Genomic DNA, 26,321 nt, shown 5'->3' on the forward strand with positions numbered 1-26,321 from the left:
CACTGGGCCCCACTATACACCTGCCAAGTATCATGGAAATCGGAGGGGGACACAGGGGTCAGATCCTCACTTTAATTTGTCTTCATCTTGACATTTGAGGGGGTTTTGCCCCCTAAAACCGTTTTTTAGCTGAAACATAAAAAAAACACGTAATTCTTCCTTTGGGCACCACTATACTGCCAAGTTTCATGGAAATCGGAGGGGGACACTTAGATAACCTCCCTTGTTAGTCTTACACTTTGTAATTATTTAACACTGCATATATTATAATGTTTTATTTTAATTTGTAGAACTGTAACTGTAGAACAATTGTATAATTTTTGTATAACATTTCTATCTTGTTATATGTGTTAAAGGTTTCATCCTGGAATGGAATGTCTCACATTTATGTGTGTTTTCATTTCCAATACATTCGAATGAATACATATTCGTTTCAATGGCATTTACAAAATCACCTCTGACATGTGTGCACGAGTGTGTTAGCCGATGCGTAGCAAAGTATTGTAGGAACAACACTTGAAAAAAAATTCTTGTAGAACTAACGAAAAATTTCTTTGTAATCGAAGATCATAATACCCTTTAACGTGTGGTAATATTATAATGGGATTGAGATACGAAACTCTCGGATCCGTATCCGGATTTTCGAATCCGGATCCAGATCCGAATCTTTCGGACCCGGATCCGGATCCAAAATTTTCGGATCCGGAACTCTCGGATCCGGATCCAGATCAGAAACTTTCGAATCCGGATCCAGATTCGAAACTTTCAGACCCGGATCCGGATCGGCGGATCCGGAACTCTCGGATCCGGATCCAGATCCGGAACTCTCGGATCCGGAACTCTCGAATCCGGATCCAGATCCGGAACTTTCAGATCCGGATCCGGATCCGGAATTTTCGGATCCGGATCCAGATCCGGAACTTTTGGATCCGGATCCGAACGGATCCGGATTTTTCGGATCCGGATCCGTTTGGCCATCCCTACTTGAAACGCAGCGTGTTGCTTTGAGGGAAGTTGGTGGAGATTTGAACAGTCTACCGAATCCCTGTGTTGAGCTTCTTGAAATGAGCAAGAGAGCGAGCTGTCTGAAGTTAATAGCAAGCCGCAGTCTTTTGTTTTCAGAAAAAAAGACCAATTTCAACACTTTTTTTCAAACGTGGATTTCACACTCGGCGCAGACATCAAAGACGCCCCCAACAATAGCCAGCCGCACACATTCATCCACTTTCTCCCTAGACCGAAAAGAACTGGGTCTTGACAAATTCTGCAACATCGTCCCCTCCGGAGCAGACATTTCCAGACCGAAGCGGAACCGAGACACATTGTCGTGCGCCGTCCTGCCAGTGTTGCCACTCCAAAAGTTCAAAATATCACCGCCCAACGTAAAATATTTCCCCTCTTACCATCTAAATTTACCGTGGAAGATGTTCCCCTTGTACAGTGGGATCCATGAGTATTACCGTGCAAATTGTCCATGACTATTTTCATTAATTTTTCTCTTACATCCCATGTGTTTTTAAGCGATGAATTTTATGTATGCTGGTGCAGAAGTTGTCAAAAGCTTGTTTTGAGTTTTCTTTTAATTCTTGAAGCTCTTATTGGGTCAAATAAAGTGCACGAACATGGTGATGGACAATTTGCACGATAATACTCATGGATCCCACTGTACAACATTTTGTTCAATCAACACCTTCTAAACAAAGTAGAATTCATAGAGGTGGATACGCCCAGAAAGTTCAACGACCACGATAAGGGACATCATGTGAACGCCTTTGATTTTCTGGGTAATACTACTAAACAATTTTAACAGTTTTGTGTAATGAATTTACTGCGTATACATAATTTACATTGGATTTACCTAGAAACTTCTTAAAAGTGGTAAACAGTCATTTTGTTCAACTTTATCATTACTTCCAGCCAATATTACATGAAAATTCCCGCACGAAAGAAGTGGATGGTCTCATCCCATCTACCGTATACGAATTACACTCTGCTCAAATGTACTTTTCATGTTGCACTTTGTGCATGGACAAGCGGATGATATCCTAGATTCTATTACAAGGTACTTCGCACTATATCTATTGAACTAATGCAGGCATCACTAGTGCCACCAAGCGGAGGTACAGTGGAATCAGGCAAGGAACCGGTGTGCAATCACAACGCAGAGCGGTTATTTTGACAAAATCCTCTTTCCCTGTTGGCTGCTTCGGGGATGAGAGTGTCAAAGGTTGCCACATGTTGTCCAAAGAGGGGGACAGCGGTAGGTTGTTTGGTTGTTTGACAGTGAGTTCCTTCGTAGGTAAACGCAGCAAAAGGTTCACTGCCATATAGGCGGTCTCCGCGCCGGATGCAAGCGAGTCCTCATAGGTAGTCAATATATGTATATTACCAATTTCATCGTTGATACATATTGTCATATTGCGTTTGCTAGGTGCTACTAAAGAAAATAATACTGTACTGAAATGAAACCTGTTTGTAGTATCGACGCTGGGAGGTGGGGGGCGAGGTTCCCTTTAAAGCCAGCCAGTAAACCTAGAAAAATATACCTTCTTTTATCCCAAATACACATTTTGTACGATAGGTGCAGATGAAATGCCTTTTTTCCCTCCTATCTCTAAACTATGGTGTCGTGTGTCATCAGCCAATGGATGCTCACTGCCATGAGCTGATTCGACTGTTTGCATTGAACTTGAAAAACCTATAAATTACTAACTGCCGGCTGTGGCTATTGTCCAAGACAAACTTTCCACATTTCGAATTTTCGTTTTCAAACTGTGATAACACCTGGAACCTGAGGATCTGCAACTGTAACAGTTATTTATCAAAATAGTAGTGGATGATATGGGCTTGGAGTTTTTATGGTCTTGAAAACTTTTTGATCCTGCTCCCCCTACCCCAAAGTTACGCTTATGGGGGGTTGAGATTGGATCAGAGCATCGTTCATTCCAAGAACAAATTGGAGGCTCAAATTTCACTATGCAGAGTAATCTCCCTCCATGTGGAAACACTGCGTCCAATATTGGTCTCCGCGTACAGAGTTTGGTCACGCTCTTTCCATTGTCTGCAAGTTTAAGGACGAGAGAAACAGGTCACCAAGGTATTGGGGGGGGGGGGCTATTATTTTGGGTAAGCCACAAATGCCCATGTCTGTCGAGATAATTGAGTTGCCGCGCGGTAAAAATGTTGCAGACTGCGTGCTTGGTGGGGAGAGGTGGGGAAGGGGAGCGAAGGGGAAAGTGCTTTTTTGTCATGGAATGTACCTGGATTCAATGCCGAAAGATTTGTTATTTTCAACGTATGTTTATATTTTCTTTTTTACAGTTAATGATATGAAAGCAGGGTTGGCAAAATTTGGATTTTTTCTTAGAGATAAACAGTTTTCTTTTTTGTTTTAAACATGTTTTTAAACAGAAAAACATATTTTAAACAAATAAAACGTTTAAAACATAATGCCAAGAAGACTTAATCCAAGGAAGGACTGTTCCTAGTAGTTATCAAATAAACGCTTGTATACCCTCTTAAAACACCTATTTTTGTTAATCTAAATCTCGCATGTAGGCTATTCAAGAATCTTCAACTGATACACAGTTGCCAGGCCCTTCTCTATCCGCGTGGTAACTACTCTCACATGGTTACTCTGTTTTCTTCGAAATACATTTTTTCGTGAATGCAACAAAATATTGACAACTATGTGCAGGGTATTAAGTGAGGAACAAAACTGTTTCATCCATAACATATATTCAATTTAAAAAAGGTTTGAAACACGTAAAAACATAGCCATGTGTTTTAAAGCAGACCATGGGTATTCATCACTACATATTTCTTTGATAATTGAATTTATATTTTCAGCCATTGAACATATTTCTGTGCACAGTAAACAAACAGAATGAATGTAAAGACAAAGTTACAAAACCCGCAAATAACCACAGACTATCAAACATCAAGTATCAAAATGTGTTTTAGAAAAAAAAAAAGTAAAGGTAAAGTGCTCCCCTGTGCATAGCACCACGCCATGAAGGCGTATAGGGGGTGTGGGGGTAACGCCCCACACTTTCTTGATCCGGTCGTAAGTGGGGGTGATGTGATCAGCATCACGCCCCTGACCGCCTTTACCCCCCAGGGTTTCCCCCAGGTACCCATGTTATTCGACGCTGGGTGGGCGCCGGGGCCGCTTCCATCGTTAGAAAAGTTCCCGGATTTGAACCGGCCGGGGATCGAACCCGGGAACTTTAGCATGGTAGTCAGACGCGTTACCGACTGAGCCACCGCGGCCAGTGTTTTAAACAAGTCCAAAAAAAACATGTTTAAAATACTTTGTTTTAAACATTTGTAAAAAAAACAAAGCCGTGTGTTTTAAACGTATTAAACAAGTTGTTTTAAACATGCCAACTCAGTATGAAAGTGGTCGATTTCACGATACAACAGAGCGGATTTTCGTGGCGGAGTGGTCTGCACTGCGCGCTAAAACGCCAGACAAAATTCTCGTCTCGTGGGCAACACTAAAAAGTAAAGGGGTACCTATATAAAAAAAATAATAAAAAAAAACAATAGAAAGAATGAGACAAAGTGATAGAAAGAAATAAGACAAAAAGCGGGTATGACTCATCGCACCAAATTTAAACATCTTATTGGCCAAGCGCAGTTTTTCATCTTCTGACGTAAGCGCTGAATGCTCTCGTGGTTAGGTTTCCTTAAGCAGGCCTTACAAGAAAAAGCATTTCCTTTAACATTTTTGCTAGCGTAAATGCTACGTAAATGCTTCCAAAAATCTTATAGCAGGTTGTACTTTACACGGAAGCATTTCATGTAACTTTTCAGATAGCTTTTGCGATTACAATGTATAACATACACAGCATGAAAGGCAAGATGAGTTACACCATCTATGCTGAGTGCGCGGTGTTTACATTTAAAAAAAAACCTGAAATATTCTTCCTTACGTGTACAGTAAACGTTGTAAAATATGTATTTAAGCAGTGCCATTGCTTTTGTATCTAATAACGTTTTATACGAAACGTTATTCCTCTCGGTTGAATAGTTATCGTCTTTTAAACATGTGAAGTGATGCATTGTTTACATCTCACGCGGCCGCCATTACAACTGCACTCGTGACCTACAGATCGCTTCTGATTGGTTACACTACGAAAAAAGATACGGATCGAGCCTATCATTGAGAAATGCCATAAAATTTCTCACTTTATACGGTAGCGCACGGTAGCATTTTGGCCATGGCGTAAATGTTAAGGAAAATACTTTCGTCTAAAGTGGGCTTAGGTTTAAATCTCTCAGCATAAATACACTACATTTAGCCTAACAAACGAAAGCATTTGGCCTGACGTCAGGAGACAAAATCCAACGCTCGACTAAGAAGGTGTTTCAGTTACAAAACAAAACACGGAAGTAAGAAGAGAGAGAGCTAAACATAGGAAGAAACAAAGCTGAGAAGAAAAAGACGAAGAAGAAAGAATTGATTGATTAAGATGATTTAAGTCCACTTTATGCACAGTAAGGCTAATCAGGACTGGACCTACAGTTTAAAGTTGAATCCGAACCACTATGTGCCTCCACCGGGCCGGGAATCGAACCCGGGAAGAATAAAGATAAGGAAGGACAGACAGTAAGACAGAGAGAGAGAGAGTAAAAGTGGAGAAAAAGACGATGGAAGAGAGAAAGATAAAAGGTAACACTTCGATCTAGTGAAAACTGATTTCTTCATTTTTACAAAGGAAACTACTTATGGAAATCAGTTTCTATAGCATTATCGAAGTTCCTCAATGTATTTTCTTTCATCGTGTAATCTTTTTTAGCACGAATTCACGTTTTTTTTTTAGAAAAAATGAATTTTTAACTATGTTTGCCTAACCTAACGGAACCTAACCTAACCTTACCGTGAATGGTTTTTGGGGCTATGCGTGAATGGTTTGTGGGCTATCCGCTTTTATTTTCGTGAGAAAAGCATAATTCCACCCTAAAGAATGTTCCGCAGTGCAGAATACGTAAGTAGGAATGTTAAAAAGGACGAAAAAAATGAGTTATATGTGTTTCTCACGAGATCGAAGTAGTACCAGATAAAAATATAGAAAAAGGAAGAAAAAGAAAAAGGGAATAAAATCTAAGTACGTATCCATGACGTACTAAGCAAATAATACAAGTAATAATAATCCGTGGCTCGACAGCCCTGCAAGGGCCTTGGCCTATCTCCTGACTGCCAGTCTCCCTCCCACAATCCTACCTATAGGTGTGGAGATCTTCAACCGGTAATGGGGTGACGTGGGACCAGCACTTAGAGCCCTCAGCCGTTGTATGAGATTTCCGATTTTGCCCCACGATGGTGGGTTGCCACCGGTTCTACGAGAGACAGGCCGAGAACCCAGAGACTGAACCCGGACGGACTCGAACTCATGTTGTCCCATAGTCGGAATTAAGGAGCACAGCACTTTACACCGCACGGCCACGGAGGGGGAACGTACTAAGCAAACGTCATCTGAAATTTATCGTCCAACATTGAGTGCAACGAAAGTGTTCTCTCTCATATTGTTTATTAGTCAAAAAAGTGGAACCAACTTATATGGACCTGTGGGACTCGAGCCCACCCAATAATTTTCCCGTTATTACAATTTAGAAATAAAATCCCCGCGCTTAAGAAAATTAACGTTTCATCAGTACATGGTTAAAAAATTCTCAAGTTAATTAGTAACTTATCAAAATATTTTTTTTAAAAAATGGTACATCTTCAATATGATAACTACCTTTCAATGTCCTAGGGCCTTCCCGACGGGGTAATGGTAACGTCGTTGCCTTGTAATGAAGGGATGCCGGGTTCAATACCCGGTGGAGGCACATGGTAATTCGGATCCCACTTAAACTGTAGGTCCAGTCCCGATTAGCCTTGCTGTGCATAAAGTGGACTAGAACAGCAAATCAATAAATCAATCATTTTCAATGTTCTATATTATGCACATTATCTGTGGTCACGTCGTTATTAGGAATGTAGGGGAGAATAGGGGTTTATAACTGGATGTGGATCTATAGAGGCAGTAAAAACTCTGCAGGGGAGAAAGTACCAAAAAATACAAAATAGGCACTGAAAACTATGAACGGACAGATTTCGTAATTTTCCCGAATTAGGCACTAAAAAAGCAGTTCTGTTCGAAATAGAATCTTGTGACTAAAATAGGGGAAAACAGCCACTATAAAATTAATCTATTCCTTGTAGTAGGCTATTTTCTGGGCCAGGAACAACGCCCCCCCCCCCCAATGGCATTTTAAGGCAAGTTCTCAGCCGACACATGATATATTTATTGCGTAAAATTATAATATAAATCTCCCGAGTTCAGACCACCAATTTGATTTATGTAACAAATTTATTGAAATATTGATAAAACTGAGTCAGTAATTAAGTTGTAAGGATTCTTTAATTCTATTTTGACTAAACCTATAATAACTGTGTTGCCATTTTGCCAAGGATATTTATCTTCTAAGAGAAGCAATGTACGATTTGTAACAACTTCCCCTTTATCTCTTCGTCAAAGGCATGTGCGTATTTTTATTTTCATGCAGTCAGCAGCTTTAAAATTACATTATAAAACTTTTAATGTTTTTTTGTTTTATTTTCGAGCATGAGTTACATCAAGCTCGGTCAAAAATTAGTTAGTTCTAACGATAATTAATTAAGGAACATATAACAAAAATTCTACTATGGTTTTTCATGTAGAAGAATTACAAGAGTATTATTGTAAGAACTGAAGGTTAATTAATTTTGTATTAAAATTTGTGCAGATAAACGAAATGTTCTGATAAACTTTTAAGTATATCTTTATCACACATTATTTTCCTAGAAACGCTTACAAATAAACTTCAAAACTAACAAAATTGAAGAGTTAGAATTATATTTATATTGTGCTACCATCTAGCGGTAATATTTAAACATCGCCAATGAAATTTCATGTTCCGCATTTCATGTAACAAAACAAATTCTACGTTCTGTATTTTTTAATTAAGTTAATCGTTACCATAATTTTCGCTTACTACACAGTGACTGCACCAGAGGGGGCAAGGGAATGAACGCCCCCGGTTGACCAGTCTGCCCAGAATAAAGCATGTAAAAATAAATAAATGAATGTTATTTTACCCCAAATATGCATTTTTATGGCGCCTTCGGGGGAATGTTATACATTTATATGGTATGTATAATAACAGGCAAGTTTTTTGGATTGACTCGAGCGCCACTGGCCGCAACTCAAAACAATAGGCAATAATGTTTTCGCGTTATTAAGCAAGCGCGTCCGCAGGGATGGGCCGGGGGGCCGGGGCACTTGCCCCCCTGAGATTTCTCGAAAGATTAAATGTATTAATTCGAATGGTGAAATTGTAGCTATATTTAACAAAAAAATATTGTTTTCTGTGAATTACAGGCCGTAAGTTACAGCAACTATTACTATTATTATTATCATCATTATTGTTATTATTTTACAGTACCCTTCGGCACCTAAAAACATGAAGCAGAGGTACGATGAAGGACAGTAGATTAAATGGCCTCCGACTGCTTGACATCTGCATTGTGAACAAGTACGAAACGAGAAAGAAGTGTTCATCGACAAAGTGATAGATATTTATTGAAAGGAAGGAAGGTGAATCCAGTTTCTATCTAAATAGTAAGACTCAAATCTGAACTTGTATACAACGCCCAAGTATTTTCAATTCAATTTGAATTTTATGATTTGTAAAGTGGTAGTAGAAGTAACTAATAAAACGTTTCTATGACTCTACCCCCTGAGAAAAAATCCAGCGGGTGCCTTTGTTATTAAGACCTGTGTATTAGCATGATTTTCCGGGGACTCGCTCGCCTGCAAAGCGCTGTACAAAAGCGTACACCGCCCTGGTGATTGAATTGCAACAGCCACTCCCTCTCTATCAAACGGATGGAAACTCTTATCGCGTCGTGCTGTTTCTTCATCTCTCACTTCACAGTCGACCAGCCGATTCTGTGGATTGTCTCCCACAGTTCAGTTTGATTTATCGCTCTCTTTTTCTGACACGCGATTGGTCGCAGACTGTTCATAGACTTCAACAGTCATCCATCTTGCAAGGAGATTAACAGCTGGTAGTGCGAAATCTCCCGCAGCGTGTTAACAAGTTCAGGGTAACAGCTTTTCACGGGAAATCTTGCTGCAACTCTGTGTAGTGCAATTTAATGCAGAGATTGGTGAAATAATTTGAATCGCCACTTTTTTTCTTCAGGCATAACTTCAAAACTATCGTGGACTGAAATAAATACAATGTGTTTCAAATATCACGTAACCATAACTTTATAACATGAAAATTGTACGATATATTCACACCGGGTATTGTCCATCATAAAGCTTCAACCAGTGAGACTTTTTAAACATCTTCGGATACATACGCGTCAATTCTGTGAAACTTGCTACTTGATCTCTAAAGATACCAAGTATGACTAGTTTTCTAATAAATCTAATTATCAAAATTAATTTGAAGAAAACAAGGAATTATTACAAACTAATTGTAAGTGGGATCCATGAGTATTACCGTGCAAATTGCCCATGACTATTTACATTATTTTTTCTTTTACATCCTATGCTTTTTTAAGCGATTGATTTGTATGTATGCTGGTGCAGAAGTTGTCAACAGCTTGTTTTGAGTTTTATTTTAATTCTTGAAGCTCTTACCGGGTCAAATAAAGTGCACGAACATTGTGATGGACAATTTGGACGGTAATACTCATGGATCCCACTGTACCCTCGCTACACTTAGTACTCAGGCTATCTGTTTCTTATACACCGCAATTGCAGAAGATAGAGTTCAACCTGTATAATTGGATTGTGATAAAGCCACAAATTCTATACCTTCCTGCATAATTCTAATTTCTATTAAATGCCGATTAAGCGGCTACGACGGCAGGGGTCCCGGGTTCCAATCCAGGTCTAGGGATGAATGTTCTTGCGAGTGTCCTCTCACCAATGTCATCATATTTTCCATCACTTGGGGTGAAAGGGGTGACCCTTTTCGGAGACACCCAAATGTCAACCGTAGTACACCCTGGACTGCATTTTGCAGACTAACGAGGCTCTGGCGTCTGGAACCATAATCCTCTATGGGACTTTGTCGAGTATTGTCCAAATGCGTTTGTGATTGTCCTTTCATCTCATCTTATCACCGTTCATCATCATCATCTTCGCGATTAGCCACAATTGGAAGAAAAGTGAAATAAAATAAACCAAATCAATCAATAAATCTTATTAATGATCAGCTCCTAACCGTGTGTACAAATATTGAAAAATAAGTAGCTATCAATATAGGCTACACTATAATTTTAATTTTTGTTTTAAGTCCACTTTATGCACTGATAAGACTAATCGGGACTGGACCACTGTTTCAAGTGGGATCCGATCCACCGGGCATCGAACTTGAACACGGGATCCCTTGGTAACAAGGCGATGATGTTACTACTACGCCATCGAGAACGCCCTAGTATACACTAAAAACAAAAGAACATAGCCTATTACTAAATTCATTGACCCTGTACAGCGTAGAAGGTATAAGACTAAAAAGGTGAAAGCATAAACAATCATTGTATTCAATATGTTGAGTCCCGCTTTCGGCTCTCATGGACGCGATTAGCCTGCAAAAAGGTAAAGAACCATTCAAGTCTGAATCCAGTATTGCTTTGTTGGAGTTGCTTTGCTCAGTTGCATTATCTACTGTGATTTCGTTAATGGACTCGCATCAGTTTCTTGCAAGCGAAACCGTACGAAGATACCAGAACCTCACATCAAAATGTTTATTTCCAGTCGCCGAGCTTTTGCAACCCCTCTCTCTCTCTCTCTCTCTCTCTCTCTCTCTCTCTCTCTCTCTCTCCCATTTACAAGCAGAAAACAGTGCACATTCCTTGCCGATAGCAATCTGCATTGCGAGCGGTGCAGTTGCGTTGAACAATGCAACGGTAGTCGCAATCCATGGACCTCCCAAGGCTTGCGTTTTGCACGCTGTTCTTGCGCCGAATCACTTTTTGTTGATTCGAATCTTTGATAAATATACTCATGTCGCCACCTGGTACGAAACGGAAGATAATACGCTCCGAAAATGAACCAACCTCTCTGTGTGAAAGGAATAATCTACATGGTTATTGAGTCTGGGACATCCATAACTAATTTCAGAAGGTAATTTACCTACCTCAATACATGCGTGTCTCAACACGTTGAAAAGAAGCGGACATGCTTGTTCGAACATTGTTGAAATGTCAACAAGCAAAATTAAACTACGTAAGCAAAATAATGAAGAGTAAGCAGTTGGGCTTCGTACGTTCACATCGTAATAAGAGTGCACCATTATTTTATACACAAATACGTATACTATTATAATGCACAGATTTGATTATTGAAGAGATGTATCCCCTTCCCCCCCACAACCCCCTGATTTCGACGATCACACCTTAAGTGTGTCCTGTAGAATGAGATTCATTACACTCTAATATACTTTTTTGATCCACACTTTTTCAATTATATCGTAAAGAATATATTTTAAGTAAACCTATCACCAAATAAACATATTTTAAGTATACCTATCATCAAATAAATGTATGTATATCAAATTTCAGAGACAATTCACAAACTAAAGGTTTGAGATTATTAGCAAATATTTAATGCACATCAGAGTATATAATTCATAATTGATATAAAAATATATTTAAATAAATGGATCATCACATTGTGGAAAACAGACCGAATGAAAATGGTAACTGGCCTACTATTATTTTTGTCGTGGTCTGTACAGTGGGATCCATGAGTATTACAGTGCAAATTGTCCATGGCTATTTTCAATAATTTTTCTCTTACATCCTGTGTGTCTTTAAGCGATGGATTTTTATGTATGCTGGTGCAGAAGTTGTCAACAGCTTGTTTTGAGTTTTATTTTAATTCTTCAAGCTCTTATTGGGTCAAATAAAGTGCACAAGAATGGTGATGGACAATTTGCACGGTAATACTCATGGATCGCACTGTACTCACGTAAGCTTAGTAAATGGAGTGCTATATGAAGAATAAGAAGTAGTAATCAAAATCCTAAACACACATCCAGAAATTACAATCTTTAACGACATATTATTTCAAGAAAGAAGAAAAAGAATTAATAGAATAAGCTTTTAGCAAATAAATGTAGCTGGAACCCGTGTACATTTGAAGTACAGCGCCTTGAATAATGTAGTGTGGAAAACGGCACGGTTCTGTGCTCTCTTTATGGTTCCAATCGAATATGATACCACTAGAGGCGCTGGTGTTGGTTTCGGTGCATGGTATTAGTCTGCTTATAATGGAAGTAAATGGAGTTTTCGCTGCAATGTCTGATTCTTTTGCATGAAGCATTTCTATGAATGTGATAATTGATATGATATTTGGTACAGTGGTCGCGAAGATATTAACCAACATTCTAGACAGTCGACCACGTTCTGTTATCGTTATACTTTCATTAATAATGCGGGAGAAAAAATACGCGTGGAATGCTCTTGGTAACTAAATTTTTGTGTATAAATTAGGTTCATAATTATTATCATCATCATCATTTCTTTTAAAGATATACACACTGAAGCATTTATATTTTTTATATTTACTGTATCTTTTCCTCCGCTTTAAACTAATCGCGGCAATGATGATAATGATGATTGCATGAAACGACAAGGTGAAACCCACAAAACGTCCTTAATGCCATCGACATGAGTGTAAGGAAACTTTCAGACCAATGGGTAGACTGCATTGATTAGCGACTGCTCGCTTTCAAGCGACACTTGTGGTTTGTCGCCTCGGTATGAAATGTCTCTCAGGATACTATTTATATTCTAATAACATAGAAAAATAAACTCTAATACACAGTCCAAGACCTGACGTCCGGAATCACAGTGCGATGTTTCTTCTTGTGTTACGCACGTATGCTATTTATTTATTTATTCATTTTATTTTACTTTTCTTTCCAACTAAATGCCATTTCGTGACTGCAAATCACTCCACAAATATAACTGTTTCCATCAATTCACATACCGCCTTTCAAGACAAACAAGTCTACATAATATATTCCAAAAACTAACAAAGCCGCAATACTTTCATAAGAAAATTAGCACCGATACTGATCGCACTGCCATCTATGTTGTCATCGTCTCGGGAACCAGTTTCTTGGGTCGTTTTCCACACTACGTTATTCAAGGCGCTGTAATTTGAAGTAACGTCCGACGTCTTGCATTGGTCTTTAAATTACTAATCATATTCGTCGTTGTTTAACCTTGCAATAAATGTTCCCATTCACCTTACCTTAAGGTAGCTGTACACTTACGCATAGTAACTCGTTTCTTGTAAATTGCGAAAGTACTTTGTACGTATTTTTAAAAACTATCAAACGTTTCCGAAAACATGGATAACCGACCCACCTGCATGTAGACACCTTGAATATTACGTGCTCCATGCAGCAAGCCACCAGTTGGGAAATCTGTTCTAGACATGCACATGTTTGTTCATCCTTCTGTGTATGCAAATTCTCTCCAATTTTATTGTCAGTCAAGTGCAGTGGTTATATTTATTGCTAAGTAATTGGCACACTCCTGCATGCTACAATAGATCCCTGCTACTCGGGAACGCCATTTATCCACGACACAACATCTGGAAGCATCCCGAATTACTGCCAACATGGCGGCCGAGAGCTCCCCACACGGGAAAAATTAACGTCGTTGGAAAACAGTAACAATAACAATGTCCTTATTGGAAATGTTGAAACCTCACCTTGAGCATGTTTTATGGGTTGTTTTTCGCGAACCATAAAAGCAAAAGAAACAAGATGACCTAGCCACACTGCCTCTGCCCGGATATCACGGATTTTATGCTGCGAGAACATGTATCCCCTGCAGGGCAAATATGTAATTGAATGCTTCGTGAACTCTGAACTTTATTTTACAAAAGAAGAGATACGCCCTGTGCTCGCAAGAGTGCTTGTTAAGTTTTGTTGCATACGCAATCCCTGAATTCCGATACCAGTTCGCCATGCTTTGCTTGTCTACTTTGTTGATTGAAGGAATGATAAATAGCCTTGAAGTTATGGCCCATTCGTCTACAAGGCAGTAGGTGCACTTTCATGAGGATTTCTGTTTGACAAAAAAGTGCAAGGGCTATCAATTATTGTAGTTTTTCACCCAGACACCTGGACCGAATGTTAAAATAGAGGGCTTTTTGTGCCGGTCGTGTCTCGATTTGGGTCAAACTCGTTCTGACAACACCAAGGAGGCAAGATTTTCCCACCCTTAATGCTCAGAGAAACCAATAATTTATCTTGTAAAAACGTTTAGATAGATTGATACCGTAGACTGGATACAATTATTCCAACCAACTTGCTAATGTTTTACCATCAGACATTTGTTCCTTCACAAAGGAGATAGGAAGGAAGAAGACATAAAAACAAGAAAAATGTCGCAATGTAAAACAACTTTCATGTTTTGTACAAAACGAAAAGGAGAACGACATTGTGCCTGCAAATAACTCATAAGATTTAAGCCTTGCAGTTGCTTTTTTGTTATAAGTTTTTCTAACATTTCTTTCTTTGAGTTTTGTACGGGAGTAGTATAACTTTATAACTGTAGTAGAAATGTTCTAAATGGAGGATTGTATTTTACCGTTCATACAGATGTTTTTGCAATACATGGGTTGGTTATTCATCGGCACATCTAAGTTGGAAAAACTAGAAATCTATAAATATTTCACTATCGTATAGACCTGCATACAATGTGCTGGCCAACAGCTGCAATCGATAGTTATTTGTTTGGTCTATCAATCATGGCCTGTGTTTTCATTACTCTTTACGCAAACTACGTAATGAGGTCAATGGTCGATCATACGAGGGGTGACTGAAAAGTTCTCGGCCTACCCATGATGCATTTATCGTAGCTGAATGTAACTTTAGCTAATCATAATATATGCCTTTGCAAAGCCCCATACCAAATTTCATACTACTATCTTCTTTTGTTTTTCATATTTTGATGTTTGAAGTGAAGACGGTGAGCATTTTCTGAAAAATGGATAAAGTGAGCATTCGTGCGGTTATACAATACCTCCTGAAAAAAGGCATGAGTGGACAGGACATCCACAAGGGCATTATGGAAACATTGGGGGAGGATGCCCCATCGTATTCTACTGTGAAAAAGTGGGTGGCGGAATTCATGAGGGGGAGCACCTCTGTCCAAGATGCACCTCGCAGTGGAAGGCCGGCAACGGCCTGTACTGAAGAAAACATTACAGCAATACAGGATCTTGTTATGGCAGACCGGCGAGTGTCAGAACGTTACATCGCAGAGAAAGTGGGGATGTCCCAGGAACGCGTTGGACACATACTAACTGTTGTGCTGGACATGCACAAGGTGTCATGACGATGGGTCCCGAAAATGTTGAGTGCTGAGAACAAACGTCAGAGACACCTCTTGTCTGCAGCAAACTTGACCCTCCTTCAGGCTGATCCTAAGACATTTCTCCAACGTTTTGTAACCATGGACGAAGCATGGGTCCACCACTTTCAGCCAGAGTCCAAAGTGCATTCAAAACAGTGGAAACACCCCTCCTCCCCCACCACCAAAAAGTTCAAGTCAGTGAAATCAGCTCGCAAGGTGATGGTCTCTGTTTTTTGGGGGTGCGAGGGGTGTCATCCTTGCTGAGTATCTAAAAAAGGTGAAACGGTGAACGGTGCATATTATGCTGCTCAACTGAAACGTTTGAGGGAGGCCATCAAGGTGAAACGTCGTGGAATGTTGAAGAAGCGCGTCCTTTTCCACCAAGACAATGCACCCGCGCACACGTCCACCATTGCAATGTCCGTCATCGAGTCCTGCGGCTTCGAACTGCTTCGACACCCTACCTATTCGCCAGACTTGGTTCCCTCAGACTCATCTGTTCCCTAAACTCAAGCAACACCTCGGTGGAATCTATTTTCCATCAGATGATGACATCATGACTGCGGTGGAGGACTTTTTTGCAGTGCAGGATGAAATGTTCCACAAGGAAGGTATCATGGGCCTACAGCACCGGTGGTAAAAGTGTGTGGCGCTGAAAGGGGACTGTGTTGAAAAATAGCCATGAACGATTGAGCCCCTAGCAACCCTTCATGGGTAGGCCGAGAACTTTTCAGTCACCCCTCGTAGTAGGCTAGAAAAATGTAAAACTAAGAATAATTAACCAGTAAGGAGAAGGTTTAATGATGCCAATCTCTTCGCTAGGAATGGGGACGCTGCAACAATGGAGCGCAGAATTGTTTACATATGAGTCAAGATTCAGCTTGAGATCTCCTGATGGCAGAGAGAGGGTATGGAGAAGGACTGGAGAACGATATTCCCCTCTGATCACTGTCTTCCAGAAGAGCATTCCAAGGAGGTTCTGTGATGTTGTGGGCAGGTATAAATGTGGCTGCCCGTACAGAATTGGTTTTCGTGATGAATGGCACCCTCAATGGTAATCGCTACACTGCAGAAATCCTGGGAGAGCATGTTATTGTCTTTGCGCCTTTTGTTGGGGACGATTTTCTTCTGATGCATGATAATGCACGACCCCCTGTGGCCCAGTGTGTCCGGCAATGAAGTAGGCATTCAGCGAATGGAATGGCCAGCTCGGAGCCCTGACATGAATCCTATCGAACATTTATGGGATGTTTTAGGGAGACGTGTCCGCCAACATGTACCCAACACTCTGGGAGAACTTCGCGACGTTCTGCAAGAGGAATGGGATAACATTCCTCTGGAAACCATTGAGGACCTGATCAGAAGTATGCCAGAGAGGATGCAAGCAGTAATCCATGCCAGAGGTGGCAATACGCGCTTTTGATTATCAATTTGTGAACATTACAGAACGAGAAGTTGTTAATGTCACAAACTTGAGGTGACAAATAGCATACTTTGCGTTGCAAAAGCAAAATTGTTTGTTTCTTTGTTTAATATCGGTTCCATTTGTTGACCATTATGCATGCCTTCACAACAATGAATGTCAACAATGTAAACTTGTTTCAGAATGTTCACAAAACAAAAAGATTACTTCAGGATTAGTGTTGCCCACGAGACGAGACTTTGGCCTGTCTCGTCTCGTGGAAATGCTGTCTCGTCTCGAAAATATTTGTATGTCAAAGGGACACATGATCAATCTCGTCTCGTCTCGAATTTTTAAAAGCCTGTCCCGTCTCGTCCCGTGGGCAACACTATTCAGGATTTGTTTAGTTTTCATGGTTTCAGAATATTCATGGAATAAATTGATTTTGATTTCAGAAAAGGAGGTGTTGCGTTTTTTTTTTTGCCTCTGAGTGTATGTAGAAGTCGATGTATTTATTTTTAAATGACCGACCTATAGACATTCATCGAACACAAGACCAGAAAAGTGTACAATCTAATCATTTTCAACTAGTCACTTCAATATAGGAGATAATGAAACCAAGTAATATATTTGCAACATTTAATAGTGAAAGAAAATGACTAGCGTGATTAATATCCTTGTCAGTTAGTGTAGGCGGGAATTCCCATTTTGGCTAAATACACACGCAGTTCATTCGCATGATTTATTGCGATAAGATTTAAAAGGAAACGTGTACTTGCTATTTAGTAAAACGTGCATTCAAGTAATTTTCCATTGTATTAACTTCAGTTACAATATGGCCGGAAACTCTTAACGAAACAGTCACGAAATAATTTATTTCCAAGGGGCTACCTAAAAACATTGATTTCTAATTACTAAGACACAGAACGTACCTATATCTTGACTTGTTACGATAAGATTAGTAAATCAAGAGACCTGGAGATGGAGAAATACGAACCAGATACTACATGTGTGAGAAATCATTCGTCAACCTGTCAAGCGTTGCAAGATTCTGACGTCACTGGTTGGTAGTCCAGCTCCAAGCCTCCGACCTATCCAGTCGATAGCAGAGTTCTGGGAAAGCAATGGCCGTTCACGGTTTCGAAGACAGCAATCTTTATGTTCTTCAGTACCCCCACACCCCTAGTCTAGTTGTTTCATTGAAGAATTCAGTGTTGCCAGCGATATAGATAATCGAGTTTCACAGATTACTAACCGGGAGAGTAGTGTACGCACCTAACAGGAAGCAAATTGTCCATCCGTGCGTGTTTTAGAAGAATAGAATTGTGCTTGTGCAGAAGTTGCAAACTTCTTCGCTGCTCTTTTGCTTCAATTCATGAACCTCTGATTCTCTAAAATAAAGTGAATAAACATTATGATGAACGATTTACCTGGTAATATTTATGCAAATGTTCCTTGTAAATATTGGTAATTTAGTCAATTTTACCTCTACGGTTTAAGTTACTTTTATTTACATTACTTTCTATGTAAACACTATTTTCTCTGAATTTGGGTTCTCTTCATTAAAATCAAGAAGAGAACTAGCCAAACATATTTTACGTTATAAATTTATAAATAACTCGATTGATACTGAAGATTGTCTTTAGTTGATAAGATTCACAATTAAACCTAGAACGCTTCGCTCTTATTTGCTATTTTCTTTGGTTAATTCTAAAAATATTGTACATCAGAATTCAGTAATGGTCACAATATGTAAAGCTCATAATGTACTAATCCAAAATAATGTTAACATCAATTTTGTTATGTCTTATAAAAATTATAGCCTATATTTGTTATTAAACAATTTTTTTAAAATTAATTTTGTCTGAAAGTTTGTGCTTTTATACTTTTATATTTTAATATCACTTAATTACTTGTGTATATTTAATTGGTTTTATGTGTTTGTATATGTTCATATTTATGTTTATGTATGCAAATATTATGTCCAAATGTAAACTTATTTACTTGTAAACCCCCGTTGTAAGTGGAGGAATAGCTCTGTTATGGGGAGTATGTATAAATAAACATAAAATTTTATCAGACTGACTGAACAGAATTTACATTTTGAAATTTTTTATTTTTGTAAATAAATTTCAAAGTTGTTTCAATATGTGATGAGCAGTCAAAACGTACAAGAAACGTTGAAAGACTTTAAAAAAGGAAAAGCCAAAATAGGTTTCTATTTTGTTATCACATTCAGGGGCGCCGACTTGTCAAAATTATTGGGGGGCTCTGTTCACTGAAATAAATTAATGAATGACTCACTCTCTTCCTTTTTTAAGTTTTGGCCTCAGTGTTCGGAATCTCATAAAAGCCAATGAATTCCTCAAAAATATCAAAATTTTTATTCACAGTTCGAATGCAGAATATTAATAATTACTACTAATGCAGCTGCTATTTATGAAAGAAATGATAAGTCAGACATTTTAAGTGTGAAGAAAATCCATAAAAACAAGCAAATATATTAAATTTATTGAAATAATCGAAATATGAAACTCATTCAAGGAACCGCTTTGATCCAGAGGTCTCGGGTTCGAGTCCCATCGAGGGCATGGGTGTGTTTTAATGTCCGCAACAGACATATGATGGGTTGCAAATAACGAATATTTAACAGTTTTATTGAATTATTTACATAAATGCTAACACAAAAAGCAGGAAAATAGTTTTACTTGTTTGTTCTTGCTACAATATTTTACTTTTTAAATTTAATTTTGCAATAATAAAAGAATAGCATGCACACTAAGATATAAAGTGACATACACAACAAAAACATATGAACATGATTTAAAAATAAAGCAAAAGTTGCTCTACGCACTGGGTTATTTCTTTATGAACTCATTACCGAGCGGTCTCAGGTCCAAATTATGAAGCACAGTTTGATGTATGTGGAGTACCGCTAAGCTGCTTAGTCTCTTCTGCCCCATTGTAGATCTCAAATATGTCTTCAGTCGGCGAATAGCACTGAATTAACGTTCGGCTGTGGCTGTCGTCACTGGCACAGTGCTGAGGAGCATCATGAATTTGGCTCCTGGAGAGTGCTGTCTTCCAAAAGAAACTTCCTTATGTCACGCATGGTTATAGTTAGAACCACTTTCTTCTGTTTGGCGATATCACCAAGCATGGACATGTGTAAGGAGAGCCTATCGGCATCCAAATCTTGTCGAAAGAATTCTCGCGTTTGCTGAAAATTTGTTGTGCAACTGTTCACAGCTGAGATGCATTCTTTCTCTAGGGCTGTTACTTTTTGTAGTCCTGTACATTCATGTCCTTGTTTAACACATGATTTTGCTGTGTCACACACGTCAGTGTATATTGATTTATAATACTATTTTGGAGTGAAGAACTTGTGATGATGTTTGGCAGCATCAGGATTTTCAAGTCTCTTAGGGACGTGACTTTGCCGGGGCAATTCTGGCTCATCAACGAGGCTTGATTTGCCCTCTGTGCTTTTCAGCCAGAACTGCTCAAAACCCATTCGCTTTTCTTGAAAGATGTCAGTCAAGTATTTTAGTTTTGATTCCACTTCTGTAGCACCAATGCGTGGAGACTGAATCTTACAGTTTACCTCTTCTATTGGACCCACCACATGGCAGTAGAGGGAGAGAAAGAAAAATGTCTTGAAGTGAAGCAATGTCTCTAGGTATCCAGCACATTTTAATGCTGCGTCAGTAGAATCTTGTTCAGAAAATTTCTCAAGAAATTTGAGAAGGTTTTCATAGTTCCTTAAGATCAGTTGCATACTGGAGGCTCTCAACGTCCACCGACGAGGGCAAAGTGGTCGCAGTCCAGTATAGGCAGCCTTCTCATTCACATTCTTTTAGGGGATTCCCAAACAGTCTTTAACAAGTCGTTGGCTAAATTCATTATGTCTCTGATTAATATATGTAAAATAGTAAATAATAATTATATACTTAGTATATAGTAATAAGTCATTTGTTTTGCTGTCTCCGGTCATAGCCCCCCCAAAGTTGATGGTTTAGCGGTCTCAGCCCCCCAAAGTTGATGGTCTAGAACATTTCAAATGTGTATTTAAAGTTAAGTGCATGTGGCACAATTCCGAGTATACTTTACAAGAGAAGAAAAATAATACATTAGATCCTCTTGAGCAAAATTATTTGGGGTGCTCTGCCCCCACATCATTAACATTGGGGGGGCTTTGCCCCCACATAATTAACATTGGGGGGGCTCGAGCCCCCTTAAGCCCCATGGAGTCGGCGCCTATGATCACATTAAGTGTATTCAAAGTTTAGTAAATTGAAGTTTAAATTGCAAAATTTCTGGAATTTTTAGGAAGTTCATTGATAGGCACTTTAATGCGTTTTCAAGTCCATCCCAGGATATAAATTAGATGTTTCAAAATAAAGCATTGGAATATTCCAAATAAGAATTTTTTTCATTCGATGTCAATTGATACTGAATTTACATTTTTGAAAATGCTATCAATAATTATCAAGTAGCCGATACGATCATAACTCTAATTCATGGTAATAAAAATATATTAAATTTCTTATGTAAAGCTTGTTTTTTTAAGTCCACTTTTATGCTAATATAAGTTAATCGGGACTGAATGAAATCACTCCGACCGGTCGCAAAAAGGCACTTGCTTTCAGCGAACGAACAAACAAAAAAGAGTAAAGAAACACGAGAAGAGCTTGGCAAAAAAACTCATTGAACATGCTCAGATTGTCCACAGACTACTGACCTAAAAAGCACTGCAGAGGTACCAGGTTTACAATGCGGAACGCTCCGTGCAGCGACAGATAAATGAAGTCGTTTCTGGCAACACTGACGGAATGTTCCTAGACATTATCACTCAACACGATAATTTCCAAGTGTCAAAGGTCATACCGGTGCTTATTTCACAACCGACTTTCCCTATAACGTTTCATGCTTTTCTTTACCCTTATCTTTTTTTGCTCCTTCGTTTTATTTCCACCTTACTTGGTTCGTGGAGTAGAAAACAGGTTCCACAAAATCCGATCCCCGAGATCAGAAAAAGATTTATTTCCTCTGAACACGTGACACTAAATAACTCTAAAGACTGTTTTCGTGTAGTGGCTCGACTTAATGGATGGAGTGGAAACGAGAATACTCGCGCGGGCGAATTGAGAACTTTTTCGACTCGTTTTTTCAGGTAATAAAAGACAGCAGGATGCAAGCTACCTTAATATTATACTTTGGAGTTATCTTTTTTCTTTTGTAGATAAAAACTGAATAAAAAGGACATGTTGTCAAAATGCAGCTGGGACAAAACGTGACTAAGATTTTAAAACCGTAAGGTAAGCAAGAACGTACTACATTCCACAACATTCCGGAAAGAATCGTGCATAGATATCCAGTACCAGACCGGAAAGCATAACGTTTCACCATTGTTCAACAGGGAAGAGACGATACACCATTTCGTCTCGTGAATACGAAATTTGTCCTGTGGTAGGATCATTTCGATAGCGAGGTGCAGACAATTTGCACTAAAATGTATTTAAAACTGTTATACGATATTTAATTATAAATTAGTACAAAAACAATGGCCTAGGATAATTTTACAGTAGTCAGTTATATTTTATTTGCACATTTATATTTTAGTACAATAGTTTCATTTCGTTCTCGGCATATGTGAAGGACACTGTAAAACATTAGAAACATATACCCGAAGGGCTACAATATTTTTCTATGTTACTACATGCGAGCGTTTCGAAGTTCCTTTAAGATTACTTTACGTGATGTTTTTTGGTTGATTGAGTTGGTGTTTTAAGTCCACTTTATGCACAGTAAGGCTAATCGGGAATAGACCTACAGTTTAAAGTGGGATCCCGAACAACTATGTGCCTCCATCGGGTATCGAACCCGGGACCCCTTGGTTTCAAGGCGACGAAGCTACCACTGCGCCATCTAGGAGACCTTTAAGTGATGTTAACCGTTTATTATATATATATATATATATATATATATATATATATATATATATATATATATATATATATACGGTATATATTTATATAATCTCCACAGGAAAATTCCATATTCTTTTATACTCACATTATATACGTAATACATAGCCTATCATACACACAAACACTTTCATTTATTATTTTAGTTTCTCTAATGGAATAACATAAAAATAATAGTTTACGAAATAACTTTGGTGACGCACGAAATGTCATACACTGAAAATGACAAAAACAATTTAACCTACAAACTATTCCATAAAATTTCATATTAAAATAGTCACTGGAATGTGCGTGGCTTGCAGTATGCAGGATGTGTTCAATATGTCCACCTTCCTGGCGTAAAACTTATTCGATACGAACCCTCATGTTTTTAACCCAATTCCTCAGTAAATCCCTTGAAAAACGTGATGATGGCCGCTCGCAGTTGCAGTATATTTTCTGGTTTCTTGAGAAAGACGTTGTCATTCAGATATCCCCCACAAGAAGAAATCGCAGGGATTTAGATCTGGACTATGTGTCGGCCACAGTCTGACCTCTCTGACAACGTTCTAAATATCGCTGGGACATCAGAAATGTTCGCGCAGACACCCAGAATAATGTATGCTGTATGAGGGCGAGCTCCGTCTTGCATGAGCCATTGTTGCCAGGAGTTCTTGAAGGAACTGTTTCCCAATATGTCCATGTGGTCACATTGTTAACTGTGTCATTGAAGAAGAATGGCCCAGTGATTCCAAGGCTGGAAATAGCAGCCCACAGGCTTTCCCGACATAATTTCAAACTCGTGCACATTAGTAGAACTCTCTCGCACAAAATCTGGCATTCTGTTGGTACATTCTGCAATTTCTCAACCAAAAGTTCTTCAAGACAAATATAGTAATCGCGACTCATTTTAAAAAGGTTCGCATTCACCACTTTGGAATTCCCTGCGTTCTTTACTGCTTTTATTTGGATTTTTTTATTTTATCAAAAATTTCGGAGAGGGCTATAGCCCCTTCAGGTACCCCTACGTACGCCAGTGTTGATGGGTACCGTGTTTGCCCAAGTTATACCAGAAACATATTCGAATGGGCATCTTGTGTGAGTATTTAGAGCGTTTCATAAAACGAATCTTTGTGCCGGTACGTAACTTTTGCCAAGACGTGACTACACTACACGGCTGACACTAAGCAAGAAGGCCAAGTCAGAATTCGTCCCTAAAAAGCAAAAATAACTATCTGAAGGAATGATGAACACTGTGTTCTGTTATGCACAGGGTATAAAGTTTATAGACTGCAGGGAAAAGGGATAAACAATTAATGACGTACAGTATGCAAACTTTGAGTGAGAAAATTAAAACGTGTCCCCGCCTTGTGAACCAGAACAACTCACATGCCCGCACGTCAACAGTTTTCATGATTATAATTCATGGGCAAGTTTGAATTGTTGAAACATCTGACCTACTCGCCAGACTTAGCTCCCTCTGACATCAGTCTATTCCCAAATCTCATGAAATGATTCGGCGAACAAAAATTTCCGGGAACGAAGTGTAATATGCTTTGGACGATTATTTTGCAGATCCCGTGATGATGATGTTGACAATTGAATGGAAGCGGTCAGATTGAATTCTATTATCCTCACTTATCAAATCACCTATTTAATTTAGTAGTCTCATACGAGACGAGACGAGGCGTGTAAGTCCTGTTCTCATCTCGATTTTTAAACGAATTGTCTTGTCTTATCATCATCCCTAACCTACAACCCCTAAAGAAAAATCCATGCCGTTTAAATGACACCCAAACAGATACGAACTGGAACACCTTGAATATAAGGCATTAACGTTTGTGCCGTCGGAAGGGGTTGTTTCCTACGTTATACTGGGGCGAGGCGACTAGACTGCGCGTCAAATCTCCTGCGTATGGCCTTGAAAGGCTGAACAGCACCAGCGAATCACAGACGTGCGGCGTTGCCTAGTTCAGTGACAAGGCGTCTCGCTCAACCACGCTGTCTCTTTTCCGAGTGAGATTTCGACATTGCGCCGCTGCAGTGCGCTGCTATTGGCTATTCCCATATGCAGGAGATTTGACGCGCACTCTAGTGTGTCCTAAAAATGTCAAATTTTTATGATGCTCAAACACACTATAGTGAAAGTGTGCCTCCCCCACCCCTAGCCCTACTTCAGTTATTGAAACAAACCTCACTTCGGACTAACTCGACGTAAGGGCACGGCTACTTATAAATTTGTGTTCAGACGCATACAACCTGTCCCAAAGTTGATATATGGCACACAAAAGAAAAACCTAATTCGACCGTAGAAGCTCGAAGTTGATTATGTGCCAACAAGTACATTATGTAGTTTCCCCATTGTTTAAGTTTTATTAACCAACCCGATCACATCGTTCTCCTGCATGTCAGGTTATAAAAAGCCATTATTTCTCTTTGTACTTAATGCTGAGACCAGCCGGAGGCCTCAGTTGCGGAGATGGTGATGTGTTCTGGCCCCTAGCAGTTCCCAAAGCACACGTGTAACGTTTCATGACGCCATGGTTGCCAACTTCTATATTTTGGAACCAAAAGTGGGTCATTTTAAAACGTTTAACTGCAGAATAAAACAGTGCCTACTTTTTATGTAATTTGTATCGATATTTTACCCTACACTGCGCGACTGATAAATGTTTTAAAGTGAACAGGCTGGGGGAAATTATGAAGGTACACACACAGGTGGTACTGAATAATAGGCCATGTCTTAGAAATCACGCCATATTAGTTCATTTAAAATTAACTCACGGGCTTTAACCTGCAGTTACCATAGGCCTACGCTGCATACATGACATTTGTAAACTATAGCATTGACAATGTAACGAAAGTAAGTCACACATTCCTTTTTATACACGCCACTGGTTCAAGCACACACAAAACTATCCAACTGGATGCATTATACATGAGTATAGGTGGGTTTCATGTGACGTCAACATGAGCACTGCCGACATGTTTGCGGCCAATTTTATTTGCTGTTTTCAAGGAAATGTCCACCACGTAACGTTTGTTTAAAATCACGAATGTCTTGTTAGTATTTCCCGCCCGAAAGCCCGCTTGAATTCCATATGCTTACAAGAACTTGCCTCAATCATGGCTGCTCGAAGTCGCAATCAACAGTTTGTGACGTAGGTGAAACACACCTATACAGTATTTGAAGTTGTGTTATTTACAACGCTTATGCAACCTTAAATAAACCTGTCAAAGAGAGCATTTATTCTATAATTTCTAGTCATGTGTTACAAGCCTTGCACACATACTTTAATTGTTCGAAATAATCCTCTGAATGACAATCAATTTAGGGACTTTCTTAAATTATCAATATTGCGAGTCTCTTTTGTTAATTTTGGCTCTTTCCGGACACAATCGAACCGTGTAAAGTGGAAACTAATTGCAAGAAACTTTGGCAGGAATTTACAATACCGGACCCTTCTATAATTTCTATGCTACTGCTTATACTCACGAAATAATTAGTAGCGATGATTTATCTGAG

General features: G+C 39.1%; 2 protein-coding genes across 2 annotated transcripts in view; one reads left to right on the plus strand and one right to left on the minus strand.

Moving 5' to 3' along the window:
* The window catches only part of LOC145993949 (uncharacterized), a 372,300-nt gene that overhangs the window by 109,783 nt on the left and 236,196 nt on the right, over positions 1–26,321 (minus strand). The window lies entirely within an intron of this gene.
* Positions 15,059–15,409, plus strand: LOC145994155 (protein GVQW3-like). Its single transcript, XM_083130248.1, has one exon. The coding sequence runs from the start codon at positions 15,059–15,061 to the stop codon at positions 15,407–15,409; it is 351 nt and encodes a 116-aa protein (XP_082986374.1).

Source organism: Lepisma saccharinum, chromosome 10 (genome assembly GCF_977018435.1).
Source record: "Lepisma saccharinum chromosome 10, izLepSacc3.1, whole genome shotgun sequence".
In the NCBI taxonomy this organism is placed as follows: Eukaryota; Metazoa; Arthropoda; class Insecta; order Zygentoma; family Lepismatidae; genus Lepisma; species Lepisma saccharinum.